Consider the following 18,755-nt stretch of genomic DNA (forward strand, 5'->3'; position numbering starts at 1 on the left):
TTTTAAAGTTCTTAAAAATATTAGACTTAGTAGGTTTAAGTATTTGGGAACATGCCATAAAACTGGCTGATAGAAGGTAGCCTGAGAAGTTGTACATGGGGTGGAAGTTAAAATATATTCATCATGCTTTCCAATACTACCCACATGACATGCAGAAAACTTTTGGAAATTGGATGTGTATTATTATGGATATTTCTTCTTTCTTATGAAAGGATTGACCACGTGTGGGGGGTATCACATGTGCATTATTCAGTGATCAGAAGTTTAATTGTATTAACAGCAATGTAAGAGTGTTGCTATTGTAGCCCCCATCAGCGATGTACCTGGAGGGGGAGAAAAAGAGAGCTAGTGCCGGTTGACTGCATTTCTCTGTGTCTGGGACAGGGCCAGTTAAGGTTATATTCTGCAAAATACAGCTAGGCCATACACAGTGAGGAAATACAGTTCTGTGCAGTGTACAGCTTTTTTCAAATCTTACTCTGACACAGGGGAGCAGACAAGGGAGTCAGTAGGCTCCAGCAGTGGTCTTTGCGCACACCTTCTGACTCGTAGCCTGCACTAGAGCAGTTCTCCCAACTGGGAAGCAGTTTTAAAAAGGTGATGGCTAAATTATTGCATTCAGGGATACTTGGTAATGACTGGAGTTTGAATTTCGTCCAGGTTAAAGGAAGACATGCACTTGCTGTATGTGTTTGAATCGCAGCCCAGGAAGCCAACCATATACTGGGCTGCATCAAAAGGAGTGTGACCAACAGATTGAAGGAGGTGATCCTGCCTCTCTACTCTGCTCTCGTGAGACCTCATTTTGAGTATTGTGTGCAGTTCTGGTCTCCTCAACAAAAGAAGATTATGGAGCTGTTGGAGCAAGTCCAGAGAGGGGCCACAAGGAAGATGAGGGGGCTGGAGCACCTCCTTTATGAAGACAGGCTGTGTTCAAGACCAGGTTGGGCAGAGCCTTGGGTGACATGGTCTAGGGTGAGAATTCCCTGCCCATGGCACTGGGGTTGGAACTAGATGACCTTAAGGTCATTTCCAACCCTAACTATTCTATGATTCTATGAATATCCATGAGTATACAGCATGTATTAGATTTTGAATATGCACTGTGCTGGATGGATAGCTAAATAATTTGGTAGATGTATACTTTTAAAATATTTTACAGGTATCTGTAACTAAATCACTTATGCCTTTGTAATGGAGATCCCTTGACCTCTAGGTTTGATTCCTACATTTATATGATGTATGTCTTTCCATTTTCTCAGCACCTTTTTCTTTCTTGATGAGTCTTAATCAGGTTAAATGCTACTTCTGAGTTTCAGGGCATTGAATTGATGAGCTATAGTGGAAGGAGATGAGACAGAATTAGTGTCCTGCTGTGGACTTTGGTGACATTGAGATGATGAACTACTTCAGATACAGGTGACTTTGAATGCACTTCTCTAAAATTATGTGACATTGAATTAATACACTGCTCTGACACTCAATGGCAATTAATAACTGACAGTTCTGGTGTTAGATACCACTGAATTGGTGAACCGCTCTGGAATTTGTTGGCAGTGAATTGATGACCTACTCTGGAGCTGCAATGATGAAGCCTTCTGGAGCTAGGTAGCACAGCACTAACTGCCAGCCACAAAACAGTGCTGAGTTTGACAGAACTCGGAAGCTAGGTACCAAATTGGTTTTAACTTTATGATATTATAGGAGATAATTATATACAAGTAGGAGTTTGAGTTTTCATCTGTGCAACAGGAGAGTGGATGATACTGCATTAACTGTAACTAAGCTTGTCAGTGCAGCCTTCACAAGTTTGCCAATGACACTAAACTGTGTGGTTTGATTTATACACTGGAGAGAAAGGGTGCCATCCAGAGGGACCTTGAGAGATGGGTCAATGTCAGCCTCATGAAGTTCAACAATGAGAAGTTCAAGGACCTACACCTGGGTTGGAGCAATCCCAGGCACAGCTACAGGTTGGGCAGAGAAGAGATTCAGAGCAGCCCTGCAGAGAAGGACTTGGGGGTGTTGGTCAAGGAGAAAATTAACATGAGCTGGCAGTGCACACTCGCAGCTCAGAAAGCCAACTGTATAGTGAGCTGCATCAAAAGGAGTGTGACCAACAGATTGAAGGAGGTGATCCTGGCCCTCTACTCTGCTCTCGTGAGACCCCACTTGGAGTACTGTGTGCAGTTCTGGTGTCCTCAACATAAGAAAGGCATGGAGCTGTTGCAGCAAGTCCAGAGGAGAGCCACGAGGATGATCAGGGGACTGGAGCACCTCCCGTATGAAGACAGGCTGAGAAAGTTGGGGCTGTTCAGCCTGGAGAAGAGAAGGCTGCATGGAGACATCATAACAGCCTTAAAGTATCTGAAGGGGACCTACAAGGATCCTGGGGAGGGCTTCTTCCTTAGGGACTGTAGTGATAGGACAAGGGGTAATGGGTTAAAACTTAAAACCAGAGAAGTTCAGGTTAGATATAAGGAAGAGGTTCTTTACTGTGAGGGTGGTGAAACACTGGAACAGGTTGCGCATAGAAGTGGTAAATTCTCTGTCCCTGGCAGTGTTCAAGACCACGTTTGAACGTTGGGCACATTGCCTTGGGCAACACGGTCTAGGGTGAGGTGTTCTTGCCCTTTCCAACCCTAACCATTCTATGATGTTATGATTTAATAATAGCACTAACTGATAGTGTAGTAATAGTTGAATATGTATATGAGGAGAGAAAGTAAATTGAGATGTCATTTGGAGTGTGAGAACATAAAACTGGTGACTTAAACTGGGTTTTTAAAATATGATGCTAAATCATGCAAAATCACATTCTTTCAGTGGAATTGAACTCCTTAAATGAGTTACTTTTGCTGAATCTTTATAATATGAAATTGCAGTGCATTTTTTCTTAGTTTGAATGGAAAAAGAATTTGGTTTCCTGATTATAGTGAATTTAAATGGCAGGAATTCTAGGTATAAGAATCAGCAACTAGTGATTCTGAGCCCTGAAACACATTCAGTATTAATGGACTTCTCCAATTCAGTTAAATTTAGCAGCCCTGGATTTTTTTCTGACTGCTGTTTGCTTCTTAGATTGTCTATCACTATTTACTTTAGCCTGATGTTTGCTATAGTTCAAATTAGGATTGTGATTATTAACTTCTAAATAGAAGCTTTCAGTTCTGTCTCAATGGATAAGATTAAAAAAGAAAAGAAAACCTGATACATAATGTGAGCATCACAAAACTGTGTGTGGCAGGGTTTCTTCTACAACTGGAAGGTGCTGCTCTGTAATGTCACAGAGTGAGCAGCTCCTTCCAGAAAGAGATATGAATTAGTGAGGTGAAGGAAATGTATCAGTACAATTAATAATTTACTAAACCAAAAATGCCTCTTGAAAAAGAGAAGCATTATCTTTTACCTCATTTAGCACTGTCAGCTGTTTGCAGCATCTCACTGTCCTGCATTTTGATACCAAGGAAAACATGGTCAGAGCAATAATCTTCTTGTGGCAAGGAAGGAAGGGACAGGAGGAAACAGAGGGGTTTACAGGAAACCAGGGGAGCAGCAAAGAGAAAGTGCTGCCTAAGCACAATAAGAAAGAACAGTGGAGAAGTATAGGGGTGAAAAAACCCTATAGGTTATAGGTAGGGGCAAAGAGAGGGTTTTTACCAAAAAACCCCATGGTCTTAGTTTTAAGAATTAAAGCATTAGTGGACATCTTGTCTCTGTGCCAGACAGATGAAATTGTGCACCGTAGTAGGAGACATGGAAAAAACGGTACATTTCCAAAAGAGCCAGAATATGTTTGCTTTTGAACACTGCAGGAAAAAGGGCACTCTAAATTCCTCTGTGTACAGAAGTGAGCAGTTTATTTTCCTGTTTTGCATTGTTCATAGTTTCCAGCAGCTGAGAAGACGATATCTCTTCACCCCCCAGCTCCATACATATGACCCTTTCATCCTGCCGCTGCACTCTTGTTCACTGAACTGCTGCCAAGAGCAGTTGCCATTTGCTCAGTTATCTTACCATTGCCATCTATGCATAAGTTCACCCATCTTTCATGTCTGCTCAGCACAGTAACCCCCAGGCTGTTCCAGTGTTTGTCTGCAAAGGGACATGGATGTAAACAGCTTGTTTAAAAATTAAACCTTACAGGCAAAGGTGCTACCAATTGGTACAGTGCCACATGAAAGGTTTTTAGTCATTAGAAGTTAGCTGTGTTAACAGCTTTTTTGTTCAATGAACTGTTGAGAGGGAGGCCAGTGGGAGTATTTTTGTCTGAGGTTGCTTTTGTGTAGATTTTGTCTTGTTTTGATTGTGTTTAAGATTGACTGTGAGATGCTGCTGCTGCCCAAGTTAAGTCATGTTCTTATGGCAGGGGTAAAAAGGAGGGTTTCTTGTGTCATGTAGTAAATGCAGTGAAACAATCCCCTACATCCATGATTGTCTCCTGCATCTTCATTAGGAAGCTTCTGTCATGGTTTGTAATCCCACTGTTATCCCTCCCACATCCTCTTTCTTTTTTTTGCTTTCTTACTCTTGCTGACTTGATTGGGTCTAACTAAAGAGCAGGGAAAGGAAGAGCAGCGTGCACATCTTCCACATTTCTAGAGGCAGGCATGCTGACAGTACCGCATTGATGGTTCTATTGTCTTTTAAGAAGAATTGAAAAGAAATTAAAAGCACTGCAAGCAATTAATCTGATCTTTTTTACAGTTGTGCTTATACTGGCTTGATAAGCAGATTTATTTTTTAGAAATGGTAGGTGTCATCTTTTGTTTGCATCCAGCCTGCTGTGAGAACTAAACCAGGTGTCCCTCCAAGTTCTCATGGGTATATTCAGAGTAGCACGATTTCTTGTTCAAGATCAAGTTGGAAGAAGAATTCAACAAGCAAGAAGTAAGGTATCTCAAGAGTGTTAGACCAGCTGAGGGGGAAATACACTTCAACATTTTCTTCATTTCAATAAGTTGTGCTAAATATTATACTCACTGCTAAGTGTGAATATATGATCTTGGTAGAGATGGTATTTATTTGGGGATTGAAAGATTTTTAAGCAAAAATGTGCCTTTCAATTGATTGTTTACATGTTTTATTCATTGTTAGAACTGGTTTTTTTTGCCTTTGGCACAGCTCCAAACAAGAAGAGCTGTATAACGATTCCCCAAACATATGCTGAAGCACTGCCCCAAGGAGGGTCATTTCTGTTGTCAAATTGCTACTATAATCCCAGTGGCAAGACAGGCTTTTCTGTGGGTGTTGGAGAGTAAAAGAATAGTTCTGTCTCCAACTAATGTTTTTTGTTTTCTAATAAAAATAATAAACTTTTGAGAATCATAAAGCAAAAAGGGATAGCACTAATTTTTCAACCAAAATTCTGCAACTCCTCCATACTAATTGGGAACTATAGTTTTACTAAGTCGAATATGAAAATGAATTCCCTATCCCTGTTTTATTGACTTTTCAAGTAGTGTTATATTTTTACTTTCAAATTGATGTGCTGATGGTTTTATAACTAGGCTGCCATGCCAGTCCCTGAATCTAGATGTGATAGATGGACAAAATATGCTGCAGAGCCTAAAGAGCTGCAAATCTGCCTTCTCTATGACATAGCTGTGGGGTAGTTTCCCTGAAAGCCACTGGGACAAACTTCATATTTCTGTGGGCAGCAAAGCAATGTATTTAAGAAACACTGCTTAAAATGTGAGCTAGCTTTAAATCATAGAATCATAGAATCTTAAAAAGTGTCCAACGCTGGGGAGTCCACCACTTCCTGGGGAGATTATTCCAATGGCTGATTGTTCTAATTGTGAAAAGTTTTCCTTTTGTGTCCAATCAGAATATCCCCAGGAGTAACTTGGACCCATTACCCCTCATCTTTTCTATTTCACTCCTCATAAAAAGAATGTCTTTGTCTTCTTTGTAGCCACCCTTTAAATACTGGAACATGGTGATTATGTCTCCCCTGAGCCTTCTTTTCTCAAGGCTGAACATAGTTCTCAGCTTTTCCTTTGTATGAAAGGTTTTCCACTCCTTTTATCATCTTTGTGGCCTTTCTCTGGACCAGCCTGTCCATGTCTTTCTTTATAGTGAGGACCAAAACTGAACACAGTATTCTGGGTGTGGCCTGACAAGGGTTGAGCAGAGTGAGATATCTTTATCTCTTCTGGTAATGCCCTTGTTGATGCAGCCCACCATCCTGTTGGCTTACTTCGCCACACCGGCTTACTGCTCGTTGTTCACTAGGAACATCCAGCCCACCTCCACAGGACTGCTGTCAGCCAGGTAGATCCCAGCCTGTGCTGCTCTCTTGGATTATGTTTTCCCAGGTGCAAGACCTTACACTTGTGCTTGTTGTACTTCGTGAGTCTTGTTATCTCACTCTTCCAGCCTATGCAGGTCTTCCTGCAGTGTGGCTCTCCTTTCCAAGGTGTCCATTTCCCCAGTCAGTTTGGTATCATCAGCAAACTTTGTCAGGGTGCACTTGATTCCATAATCCAGATCACTTACAAAGATATTAAATAGCTTTGGGCTTAATATTCACCCCTGAGTGGACAGCACTTGTGACAGGTCCCCAGTTTGAACATCACTGTTCAACACCACCTGTGTGTGGCCTGTCAGCAAGCTCCCCATCCACCACACAAATGCACTTGTCAAGACTGTAATGCATCAGTTTCTCTAGGAGGATGCTGTGGAAAACTGCTTCAAAAGCCTTGAATAAATCTAGGTAGACTATATCCATCACTCACTCTACATCAGCTAAGCATGTTACTTTGTCGTAAAAGACAATCAGGTTTATCAGGCATGATTTGTACTTGGTGAGTCTGTGCTGACTTTTCCCAGTCACGTGCTTCATTTGACTTGTGAGACCCCCCCCAGGAGGATTCATTCCATTACTTTCTTGGCAACTCAAGTAAGACTGATGGGCCTATAATTTCCTGGATCATCCTTTAAGCCTTTCTTGTAGATGGGAGTGACATAAACCTTCCTTCAGCGTTCTGGGACATCCTCCAACCTCCATGACTTCTCAAAGATTATGGAAAGCAGCCGTGCAGTGATGTCAGCCAGCTCTCAACAACCTTGGGTGGATATTGTCAGAGCCTATTAATTTGTAGGGGTAGAACTCCTACAGCAGTTCACATACCAACTCTTCCTTCAGTGATGATGGGTTTGTGTTTGTATCAACCTGAATCCCAAGACCTGGGGCTCAAGAGTGCTGGTAAAGAAAGTGCTGAGAATCTCTTCCCTTTGAGCATTTTTGGTGACTAATTCATCTTTATTTTCCATCTGTTTTCCATCTGTTTCTGCCTGCTCTTTATGTACCTGAAGAACCCTTCCTTGTACTTTTTGACATCTCTGGTCAAGCGGCACCCTAGGGCCACTTAAATCTCCCACATTGTTCCTGCCCACAAGAGCTGCTGGCTGCAGGGGGAGCTCCTTGCTCTTCCTCAGGTTTCCTGGGGACCCCTCCTCTGCACCTTCGCCTATCACAGAGCCTGCCATTGCTGCAGCTGTGCACCTCGTGACCAAGTGCTGCTTCCAGTTTCACCACACTTAAATCTCCCATGGTTGCTTTTATTTGGTAAAAAGATGGGGTTTATTGATTTAAATGAGACCTTGCATCGGTGCTACTCCAAACACGTTGCTGTTTACATCTTGTCAAAGCTTTTTTTTGCACTGTTCTTGGTCAGATATAGCATATGATGAGCTTGTACAGTCTTTATGGGCAAATGCTGATTTAGATGAAAATGCCACTGAAAAATACTCAGTGCTGGTTCCTATTTGGTTCTGCCAAATTTAGTAAGGTGAGATTGAGTTCAGCTGCAGTTCAGTTTAGTTTACCTGCCAAATCACAAAGTCTGCTCAATAGATTTTTCAAGACAGTAGTAAAGCAAAGTGCTATTGAACCCCAATGAATTACAATTCTTATTCCCAGTTTGATTAAAATTAACTTTTAGGAAAAAAGAATTTGCTGTTACCTACTACAGAACAAACAGACGCTGCTTAATCTATGTGGTTTTTATGTTAAAATTATTGATGTGTGAAAAGCAGCTCTATCAATGGCTGGCTTGGCATATTATGGAAGACAAGTGCAGCATTATTGGTGAAAGCATAATGTAAAAAAAAAACAATAATGAAAGCATAGTTGACACTGTCTCAGCATTAAAAAAGCATTGCTTTAGTTCAACTTAATTTCTGAAATCTGGCAAGAAACTACAAGCTCACATGACACAGGTATATTATTAGCTCTACTTAGATAAGCAGTAATACTGGAAAAGAGTTTTCAACAAGCATATCTGGAAAAAAACTTCAGAAAGTGATAGCATACACTAGTTCTGACCAGCTCCCTGGAGTGCTTGTTCATTTTGTTTTCCATATTAGTAATGATCTACTAGTTTTATGTGCTTCAGAGGCTTCCTTTAGAGAACCTTTAAGGATATTTTCACTCTCCTAAAGCAAATCACAAAAGCTGAAATATCCAAATGCTTCATCTTCCAGTTTTGGGAGTGATTATTTAGCTGGAGCAGTGTATGCAGTACGTTTGGTTCTTCTAAGCTGAAAATCACTTGCAAGGAGCTGAAGTTCTGTATAATCTTTGCTTTGCAGCTCATCTTAGGGTGGAACTAGAAGAGGCAAATGGGACACAGGACACCTTGCAGGAGATTGTGGTGAAGAAAATTCCTTTGCAGTATATTGTCTGTGTGGCTGACTTGACCTTCTTGACTGTTGAACTAATTGGTGTGAAAAATCCAGACAATAAATGTCTTAGCAATAAAAACATGGAGTAAAACTAAAGAAACTATTTGCTTATCAAGTATCATCTGGATACCTAGTGTGCAGAGAAGTACTTTCTTTGCAGCTGAAGGCAGATAATTGTAGCACTCAATCAAATTTCTTCTCAGCTCTTTCTGGCCACCTTGTCTGTCCTGTGTTGCTTTGTCTAGGGAAAGATGTTTTTTCTTCTTTTACCTGGCCAGCTATTTAGGTAACTCAGTCACAGTAATAAGAACTCTACTTGGATTGATTAGATCTTACAAGACGTACCACAGAGGAACAAATTCTGGTTTCAGCTCGTGGAATCCATGAAAAAGAATGTAACTGGAGCTGGATTCCAGATCTAGAATAACAAAGCAGCACGGTTTTACATACATGGGGATACAAAATTTCCCTTGTGGAAGGTGAATGTAAATACTGGTATCGTTTGGTATTCAGTGTACTGCCTGTGAGAGTATCAGTGCACATTATATAGTGCGTCTTGTTGCCTCCCTTTAGGTACCAGAAAAGAGGGCTAGAGCCACACACAAGTAATAATTAGAACAAGCATTAACAAGTTTGGAATATGAAGAAAAAAATTAGTCTAATGCCAAAATCTAAACCAGGCTTTGTAAGAACATGCTCAGTTTGGGTGGCCTTTTCAAACATGTAGGGTGTTGGACGTGCAGGGGTGGTAGATGTAGGAGCATCATACTCTGTGTCTCTGGGCACCAGAGTATCTCCATGTGCAGGGGATATCTGACTGAATCAAGTGAAGTAGCTGACGAAATCCCCATGGCGAAGGCTCTGGCATAATCTTCACACAAAATGGCACAGTTTCTGATGAGAGATTTTAATGTGTGCTTCTTCTAGGTTTATCCAATATGAGATAAGGCAACCTCTGTAAGTGGCTGGAGGTTGTTTACCATGGCCAGCTGTAGGCTGGAATCAGATAAAAAGCGCATGGTAGAAAGGAGTTCACAGATGCAGTGTTCCCTTCCGCCAGCCAGAAAGAATGAAATATAAGCTGTGTCAAAAAATCAGGCAGTAAGATAAAATGAAGGTATATGTTTAATTTAACGTTAACGATGCCCATGTTAGTTTCTATGTGTGCAGGATATTTAACTTGTTTCGCGCTCAATGTAATAACTTTCACTACTCATTTTGAAAGCATTCAACCATCACTAAACAAATCAACATTTTGGCAGCTCAGAGTGCTACCAGCAAATTAAACAAATGTTTTTGAGCAAATTGCGAAGCAAACTTTGCACCAGGCTAAGCCACCTCACCAAAAGGGGCTGAAATTATGAAGATAGCAAGCACTATGAAAAAGATGTTTAATTTGCATTAGAGAGAGCTAATGCAGGCCTGCAAATGTTTAGTCCTACCAGTACTGAATGTGATACAGTTATGATCTTCCCCACAGCAGTAAAGTGCTCCCAGCCATTGATATAACTGTTTATTAGTTCAGCAGGTCAAGGTCATTTACACACATTGCCTGTAATTGTGCTTCAGTTGCCTTCTTCCCCAAAGGGTGTAGCTGCAGTTTCTAACTGTAACTCAGTATTGCAGCCAGAAACATTAAGGACACATTTTAACAAGAGAGGTTTGACTATTCATGGAACCTCTCAGTATCTCTTTCACTGAAAGTTTTCTTCACTGTAATAAATAAACAAACATTCTTTTGAAAATAACATAAGCAAACTGGAGATGTTTTCAAACAGCCCATTATGTCCACATTACACGTATTAAGGGGTTGGATTATGACTTTTTTTCCACGTCTGTAAGAAGAATGTCATGAAGTCATTTTCCCATGAAGTAACAGCACCTACAAGTTGTTTAACATATCTCTACAGATCAGTGTGAAAGGTTAATAATTGATTATTCCTCTGAGGAAATGTAATTATTTTCTTTTCCTTTTTTATTATTATTCATTTCTCCCTATTAATGCACTGGATGGCATATTAAATGTTTTTCTCAGATTTCAGTTACATTTTTGAACTCCTCATTTGTTTCTCACCAGTTGGACCATCAGATAGATTACCTGATCAGATAGAATAGAATCACCTGTGGTGACTCTGGCATCTGTGGTGACTCTGGCAATCTAAGAAATAGCCTGGGTTGTTTGCTTTTTTTTGTCCCCTAAAGATACAGCTACTAAGCACATTCTTAATGAGACTGTGTTTTGAAGCTAACTCAGATCAGTATGGCACCTGTACAGTGTTCAAATTACCCTGGCACTGAAAAAAGCTGGGAGAACCAACTCTGAATTGATGCAATTTATCACTTGAAAATGTGGTTTTAATGAACTGGATATCATAATTTCCAGCAGTCCTTCTGGATTATACAATTCTGAAAGAGACAAACAGGTGTTAGTGTAGATTAATGTGCAGTTGTATCTTTTTTTGCACTAGCTCTGTAGTTTTTGCTAGAAGTTTTTTTTCTTGCAGAAGTTGTCTGTGGTTCAGTGGAGTGGATCAGTAACTGTTTAATAAAACACAAATTAACAGCAGTATTTTGGTTGAAGATGTGTTGAACCCCTAGGGATGAAGTGATACTTCTCGCGTTGGCATGGGCCATTCCAGTTTTGTGATGAAGACAGGCTTAGGCATGCATTCAATTAATAAAGTAAATTCATTAGATGTTAAGGCTGCTTAGCCAAGTGCTACATTATGACTGTTCGTGAGTTTACAGATACCATGGCAGAATCACCTGTTAAGTTTCATGTGGGAATTAATTAAAATACATAAAGCAAGCTGCACAGGAAATGGAAAAAGCAAGCTGATTATTTGCAGTATAACTGCTAGTATATATTACCTGTATGAGATCTTAACTGTGCTTTTCCTATTATTTGTAAATTAGTTACAGGTATTTTCTTATATTTTTCCCGAATATCTTGGTTTCTAAAGAAAGCCATGGCAGTTTTTTGATTACAAGCAAATTCAGATATCCATAATAGCAAAGTGCAAGTGTACAGATAATGGGAAACATTTTCTCTAAAGGTACAAATTTAAGGTCCAACTTAAATTCAAGATTGACAAATGCAGAAACAATGAATGTAGATAAAAAAAAAGCATGAAATCTCTTTATTTCTTTCAAGTTCATACCCTTCATAGCAAATGTGCTATTCCTTCTAATGAATTTACTTTTACAGTATTATTCACACACCTTTTTATATGATCTGTTTGGGCTGTAAATGTATGAACTATGGTAGGTGTTAAGGGTTTAATCAAAAATCTTCAATGTATACTTTCCATTCTCTCTTTTAGGTAATACAGCCAAGGTATTTATTGAAGTGAAGGATGAAAATGACCATGCACCTGTCTTTACAAAAAAAATGTACATTGGAGGGGTATCTGAAGATGCTAAAATGTTTTCTTCTGTGCTTAAAGTTAAGGTAAGGCCAGATTTTTTGTAAATAACATTCACTTGCAGTACAAAAATATTTACTTACTGGTTTGATTTTTTTTTTGCAGGAGTTACACAATAAGTTTCTTTTAAAAATGCTTGAGCTTCTCAGATACTGGGAATAATTGTCATTTGGTTTATTCTCATAAAAAACTATAGTGAGTACAGAATGGATAATTCTTCTTATGAAATCACTGAGTATGAGTATGAGTGTGATACTTTCTCTGTGTGTGTGAGTAACATGTATTGGCCTAGTATTCCAGCAAGGTTGATGTTGAGCTTAAAAGGCAGGTTTATTTCTGTTGATTTCTATTGATGCTCATCTTTCATTTGAAGATTTGTAACTATCATTTTAAATATGTTAATGTTTGGAGGATTCTTTTATGCTCAGCATGAATTTTTACCTTAATTTTTAGTGACTACTTCTTTGGCAGCAGTATGTTTATGCTTGAAAAAGGAAAGAAGCAGTTTCTGTTTCAGGTCAGCAGAGGAATTTCAGGTCTGTGCACTGTGACACAACAGTGAGCAAAATTGGCTATCTGCAGGGGTGGTTTTTTGGTGTTTTTTTTTTTCTTTCAAAAAAGAGAGAAAATTCAAGGAAAGGTAATATATAGAATGTAATTAGTATCAGATATTAAGTTGACTTAGAATAAAAGCTATTTCTTTTCTATAAAATGCTTTATAATGCAGGTTTTTTTTTTGTGCTAGAGACAGCTTGACTTGCAGAAACTTTCCAAGTCAGCTTGTTTCCTCTGCCTTTATTTTGTTACCTCAGGAGGCCTCCTGCACCTTTTTTCAGCTTAAGAGTTAGTGGAATATCTTTGTTATTGATGATACAAGTTTACGGTGAAAAGGCACAGAAATATGACCTGCCAAGATTTTTACTTTGACCCCATGATGTGTTTAGAGCGCTGGTAATGAAATAGAAAATATCAGAGCTTATTAAAATTGTCCATCTCTGTTTTGTTTCATAGCAGTCCTTCCCAAAGTAAGCCCAGAAATGTCAGAAGAGGGAGAAACTGTTAAATATTGACTATTGGGCAGAAGCTTCTGTAGGTGAAATTTGCTTACTTTGTGAACTAGTCCAGAGTATTTGTTTGGGTTTGTTTTTTTTGGGGGGGGGGGGGAGGGAGTTGGTTTTTTTTTTTCTTTCTTTTATATAGTGTTTACCATAGGCAAATTTTTGTCCCCAGATTGTGTGAAAAAGAGTAGACATACAGGCAAGGGATATTTGGGGTGAGGAGGGGAATCTGGCTTCACTCTTCAGAAACATTTTACTCAGAAAAGGTGACCAGAGGACAGAAAAGCATTGTCACAGGAGGACACAAAAGAATCACAGGTTTATGTCTCTTATCTGTTTCTGTTAAAACCTGGGACAGAATTTTCACTGACTTTGCTGACAAGCAAAATAGAGCAAGGTATAAGACAAAAGTTTTTATTAGTGGATGGCATCAAACATAAGTGTGTGCTTAGTTAAAGTGAATTTAGAAAAACAGTTAAGTGCTTGTTGTAAAAAATCAGGCTTTAATTTGTTGTCCTAGCACCAAGCATTTTCAGCAGTTGGTACTAGTTAGCTTATAAGTTAGAATATTTTTTACACCTGAACAATATTAAACTGCACAATACAGATGGTTGAAGTCATTGTTCTTGGGACCCAGAGGGAACCAACATTTTCTAATTATCATAAGTGTCACAATACTTGTCACAACAGTGCCATATAGTCACTGTTGTAGCAAAGGATACAACACTTCCTGCACACTAGGCCTGAAACTTGTAATTTTTTCCCCTGTACTTCAAGGAGATATCAGCAATAAATAGGTGCTAAATGTGTAGAAGTGATGCTAACTTTTAAATTGTTTTCTAATGTGCATTCCATTATCCTGAGGGAATAAGACAGTGTTTATTTTAAAGTGCAAGTTTGCTGTTACCAAAAAAAAAATGGACTCTGAATTGAGCCAGTGTTTTCCTTGTGTTAGACAAAACTAGTCATTCTAGAGATACACCATCAACTTGGTTGATTAACTCTTAGCTTCTGTGTTTTTTCTCCTGATTCTAGTTTGTAAGTGGCAGATTATGCCTGAAAACCTGAAAGTCGCGGTCTTCTATTGGCAGTAGATGATTTGGATTGTCAAATCAGTTGTTTCAAAATTCCAATTCCATTTTTTTGTCATTCTCTATGTGGGCGTGCATGTTTAATACCAGCTCCTACTCAGTGCTCTCCAAGGCCTTTATATTTATATCCTTCCATGTCAGTATCCATACTTCTAATGACTTATGTCAGTTCCTGCATCTGTGGACAGGGCCAGTATAAATCATAACATTGTTTTGTACCAGGACATTTACTGTGCTGTCAGTATATAGAGGTGGTTGTTAAGGTTTGGTTCTGTGAGGTGAGATATTTGAGGAATTCTACAGGGAAGAGAATAAACTTCAGTCTGTAAAGCAGTAGGGCATATTAGATGACAAACAAGGACAACCCAATTCAGTGAAGAGAGAATAAGAAGGGAAAAAACAGCACTTGGTTGAAGGTGAGATAGGATCCGTGTCGTGGTTTAAATCAAGTCCCCCAACTCCCTGAGAGTTAGGAAGGAGAATCCAAAGAAAGTAGCCCCCACGGATTGAGATAAGAACGGTTTAATTGCTAAGGCATAACACAAAACCCCTACTGCCATTTACTACTACAAATAATAATGATACAGCAAACAGCAAGTGAAAAGAATACAACACCCCACCAGCCACCGACCCATAACTCACTCCACCCTGCCTGGCCGAGCACCATGTGCTCCCTCCTCCATTTTTCTCCAGAGCTCCCCCCTCCAGCTTTCTCTTTCCCAGTATGCCTCCTGGGCATCACGTGCTATGGTATGGAATAAGGGGTGGATAATGTCATGGTTTGAGCATGTTTTGAGGGTGTTTTTTTTTCAAGGTTTTTTTTCCAGCCAGGTGGAGGAGGGGAGTCCGGGAGGAAGGAGAGACAGGGCACCTGACCCAGACTAGGCAATGAGGTATTCCTCTACTTTTATAATATAAAAATGCTACTCAAGTGAATGGTAATTTATTTCACATGACTTTCATCAGTTGTGTAAGTTTTATATACCATAGAGATGATATAGATCATGGAAAGGGATATTTAAGTTATGGATGAAGATAATTCGTGTTGTGAGCACCTACATCTATTTCATCATGGAAAAGTGACAAAATACAGCAAAGTTCTTTTTTGAGGTGACTTACCTGCTCAAGTGTTGGAAGCATGAAGGGCAGGCAACCATTCAGAATTTTATTTGATTGCCATCATATAGCAGCAACAAGTTTCCTACAACACAACTTTAATTGCATAATTTACTAGCTAGCCATTATGTATCAGACTTTCAGAAAAAAATAAATCTCATTCATTAATTGTATTTTTATGTTTTAAACACAAATGCATGTTTAATTTGTGTCAATGAATACAATGAAAATTCCCCAAAAAGGGCCTTCTGGCAGGCTGACAGAGGATGCTGCTTCTGGAAGCCCTGATTTCAGAGCACCAGCACTGGCTCCTTTAGCAAGAAATGCCTTTTTCTGTATGGCAGAAGGAGATACTTTTGGTTGAAAATAAGGGTCAGGTTTATTGCAAGAAGCTGTCATTGCTTGTTTATTTATTTTGAAAGCAAAGGAGAGGTCTGGATACGTATATCTACTTTAGCCTTTTACACCTGAAGATCAGGGTCAGGAATTTCATGTTAAGCTCAAGTGTCAGATAGTGATTTGGTTTCTGTTACCATTTATCCATGCATTTATTTTTGAGGAAAGTATCAGAAAAGCAAGGCTCATCTTGAAACTTTTCCTTTCTCCTTAAAGGTCAAGATCAAAGGTGTTTGTGGTTTTAGCAGAGGGATTGCACAAACACCACACAGTTCTTATGTTCAGATATCTTCAGTTTTAGCTTGCTGAGCTTTAACCCAGTTCCTGTTGCCTGAAGAAAGGCTGGAGCAGGCCTGTGCAAATCAATTTGCTTTGTCTGGTCACTGTGGGTGGAATAGCCATGGGAAAAGACCAATGGAAGGCTGGGCTAATTGCAGTAATCAGAATTGCTGGTATTTAGATATTAATATGGCTCCTGCAGTTAGATGTGATTTACAGGTTATGCCTGCTTTTATTTGCCATTGCTGTAATTAAATTAGTTAAGCATAGTAATCACAATAGCAGGCACTTGCCAACAGTTATCATTTAGCAGCAGCTTAAGCTAATATAATTTTTCCTTTTTATCAAATAGTAGATAAAAAAGATTAACTCAGAGAAGGTAGTTAGGAAGTACTCAATTGTAGGTGGTTCCCAGTGTAGCTACTAAGAGGGTTCAAAAATTATTTTATAATAAGGGTAGAAATTCATTGTGTCTTTTATTTTAGAGAGTATGTGGGTTACAACAAGCAAGAAGTAAAGAAGATTTAAAAAAAAAAAAAACTATCTAGTTTTGCAATAGTTTAAAAAGAAAAATAATGTGAAATGTCAGAACAGCATTGATGTTAATACCAAGAGGTTCTTATATTGCAGGATAGAATTAACAGCTGTGTTTAGGCCCGGATCCTCATTTCAAGGTGATTCCCACCCAACCAACATCTGCAGTGGCCTCTTCCAGCACTTGTCCAGGCTAAAAGATGTATTAAGGCTGCTCACAGCTCTTTTCCCAGCCATGCACCTGTGTTTTCCCAGGGGTAAGCACGGGTGTGTGCAGGGGGCACTTTCTGCTCAGGCTTTGCAGCTTTGGTGTCCTGCTGACACTCCTGTAAGCTGTAGGGAGATTTCCAGTTCTGTCTCATTTCAGCACTTAGTAAGTTATTCTCAGCTACCTCTGTCTTTGTACAGTGTTATTGGCACATAAGAATGGGTCATTTTTAATGACTATAATTTATGTAAAAATAACACATCAAACTTTATGGCCCTATGCAAAACCTACAGCTTTCAAATTAAAAAACAAACAAGCCCCAAACCAACCAAGCAAACAAAAAAGAAACAAATCCACCACAATTAGTTCCTCTTTAACAGTACTTCATTATTTGCTGTAGTAATTTTTAATACAGTAGTTTATGTAAATAATTTTTAGATAAATTCCTGACAGGTATACTGATGACCATTTGTATGTTTAACTTAAATTAGTAATTGAAATTAGTAATTTACTTAAAAACTTAGTTGCTTAAATTATCGTGAACAAAATTTCACACCTCCTGTCAAAACACAGTTCTTCCCCTCTTGACAGTATTTTGTAAAGTACCCCAGTCTTGGTACTAATTATGTCATACAGCCCAGTGAGTAGCACTGGGAGTAAGAAATAATCTGACTGCTGTGGGCCAAACACATCGAAAAATACAGGGAGAGAAAAAAAACAGTAATGTGAGTACAAAATATTGCACACAAATTGAATTTAGAGATAAATAGTCCAGTAAAATATTGGATCAACACTTCTCTCATCATCAGAACAATTACACATACATATATATGGCAATGTATATCTATAAGGCAAATACTCTAGATTGCTTTTCCCAGCTCTACAAGGTGCCACAGTTTTGTTGGCAGCATCAACCATTCACTTATATATATTCATTTGAATATAAAATCCTTTTAGAAGAGGGTAATGTGTTGTCTTTCTCTAGATTTTTTAGAATTATTAATATGAGTAGATAAAGAGGAAACTTTAGCTTAGAAGAATTCCACAAATCATTATCAAAAAGTCACTTTTAATTTGAATTGATTTGGTTAATGATATGCCATATGAATTATTCTATATGAACATGGTAAAGCTAGTGTCTGGCTAGTACAGCTAATAAGTACTAATGTCTCGAAGTAAAAAAATAAAAGGATTATATTTATTCAAATGGTACTTTTAACTAAGGCTTTAGTTGCTGCATCTTAAAGACCATGTTCATATTACTAATAGCTCAGCAGGAAATATGGAGCTATGTTAAATACCATTTCTCTTGAAATGACAGCTGAGGCTGATTATTACATCTCAAATCTACAGGCAGTTTCATACAGCCATCTTTTCAAGCCTGCTTATTTCCCCCAAACCTATCAAAGATACACAAAACACAGATTAGAGCTTTTGAGTCCAGGCTGATGATTTGATGGAAGACTGAACAGTGGTCAGAAACCATGGTGGTAGGACAGCTGTAGTATGTCTTGGTTGCTGGTTATCTGGATCTCCATTTCACTCTACAACCATTGTCCTGGACCTGAAGTGGTGGGACAGCTGGAACAGTAGTCTGAATAATCACTTTAACTACAGTTCTGGTGGTGCTCAGAAAAAGTTTTCAGGTTTTGGACAATCCTGATGGGGATTGGTTTTATATTAGCTTTTTATTCTCTCCTCTTTTCTGCAGTTCTCTTTTTTTTCCCCAGAATTTTCAGTGTATAAAAGAGCCGGTTTCCATGATTAAAGACCTTTTTGTGCTTTTTGTTTACAAATATGTTAATTAAAACCAGATGTAATACTCAAAACTACTAATTTATGAATTTTGTGGCTTGAGATTTGCTTTGCATTTATTATATTAGAATTAGTATTTTTGCTTTGCCACTGGTAGTTTCATATAACACCTAGTTTTCCCCTCAGAATTAGAACCAGATTT

The 18,755-nt window shown here is 38.8% G+C and overlaps 1 protein-coding gene across 3 annotated transcripts in view; it reads left to right on the forward strand.

Annotated features, from left to right (window-relative positions):
- PCDH15 (protocadherin related 15) overlaps nucleotides 1-18,755 on the forward strand; it is a 353,847-nt gene that overhangs the window by 274,638 nt on the left and 60,454 nt on the right. For all 3 annotated transcript variants that reach the window (XM_013130209.3, XM_013130207.2, XM_013130208.2), the window contains exon 25: nucleotides 12,015-12,142. In XM_013130209.3, coding sequence (XP_012985663.2) covers nucleotides 12,015-12,142 — 128 coding nt within the window. The remainder of the gene's footprint in view (nucleotides 1-12,014; nucleotides 12,143-18,755) is intronic.

This window comes from Melopsittacus undulatus, chromosome 4 (assembly GCF_012275295.1).
Source record: "Melopsittacus undulatus isolate bMelUnd1 chromosome 4, bMelUnd1.mat.Z, whole genome shotgun sequence".
Lineage (NCBI taxonomy): Eukaryota > Metazoa > Chordata > Aves > Psittaciformes > Psittaculidae > Melopsittacus > Melopsittacus undulatus.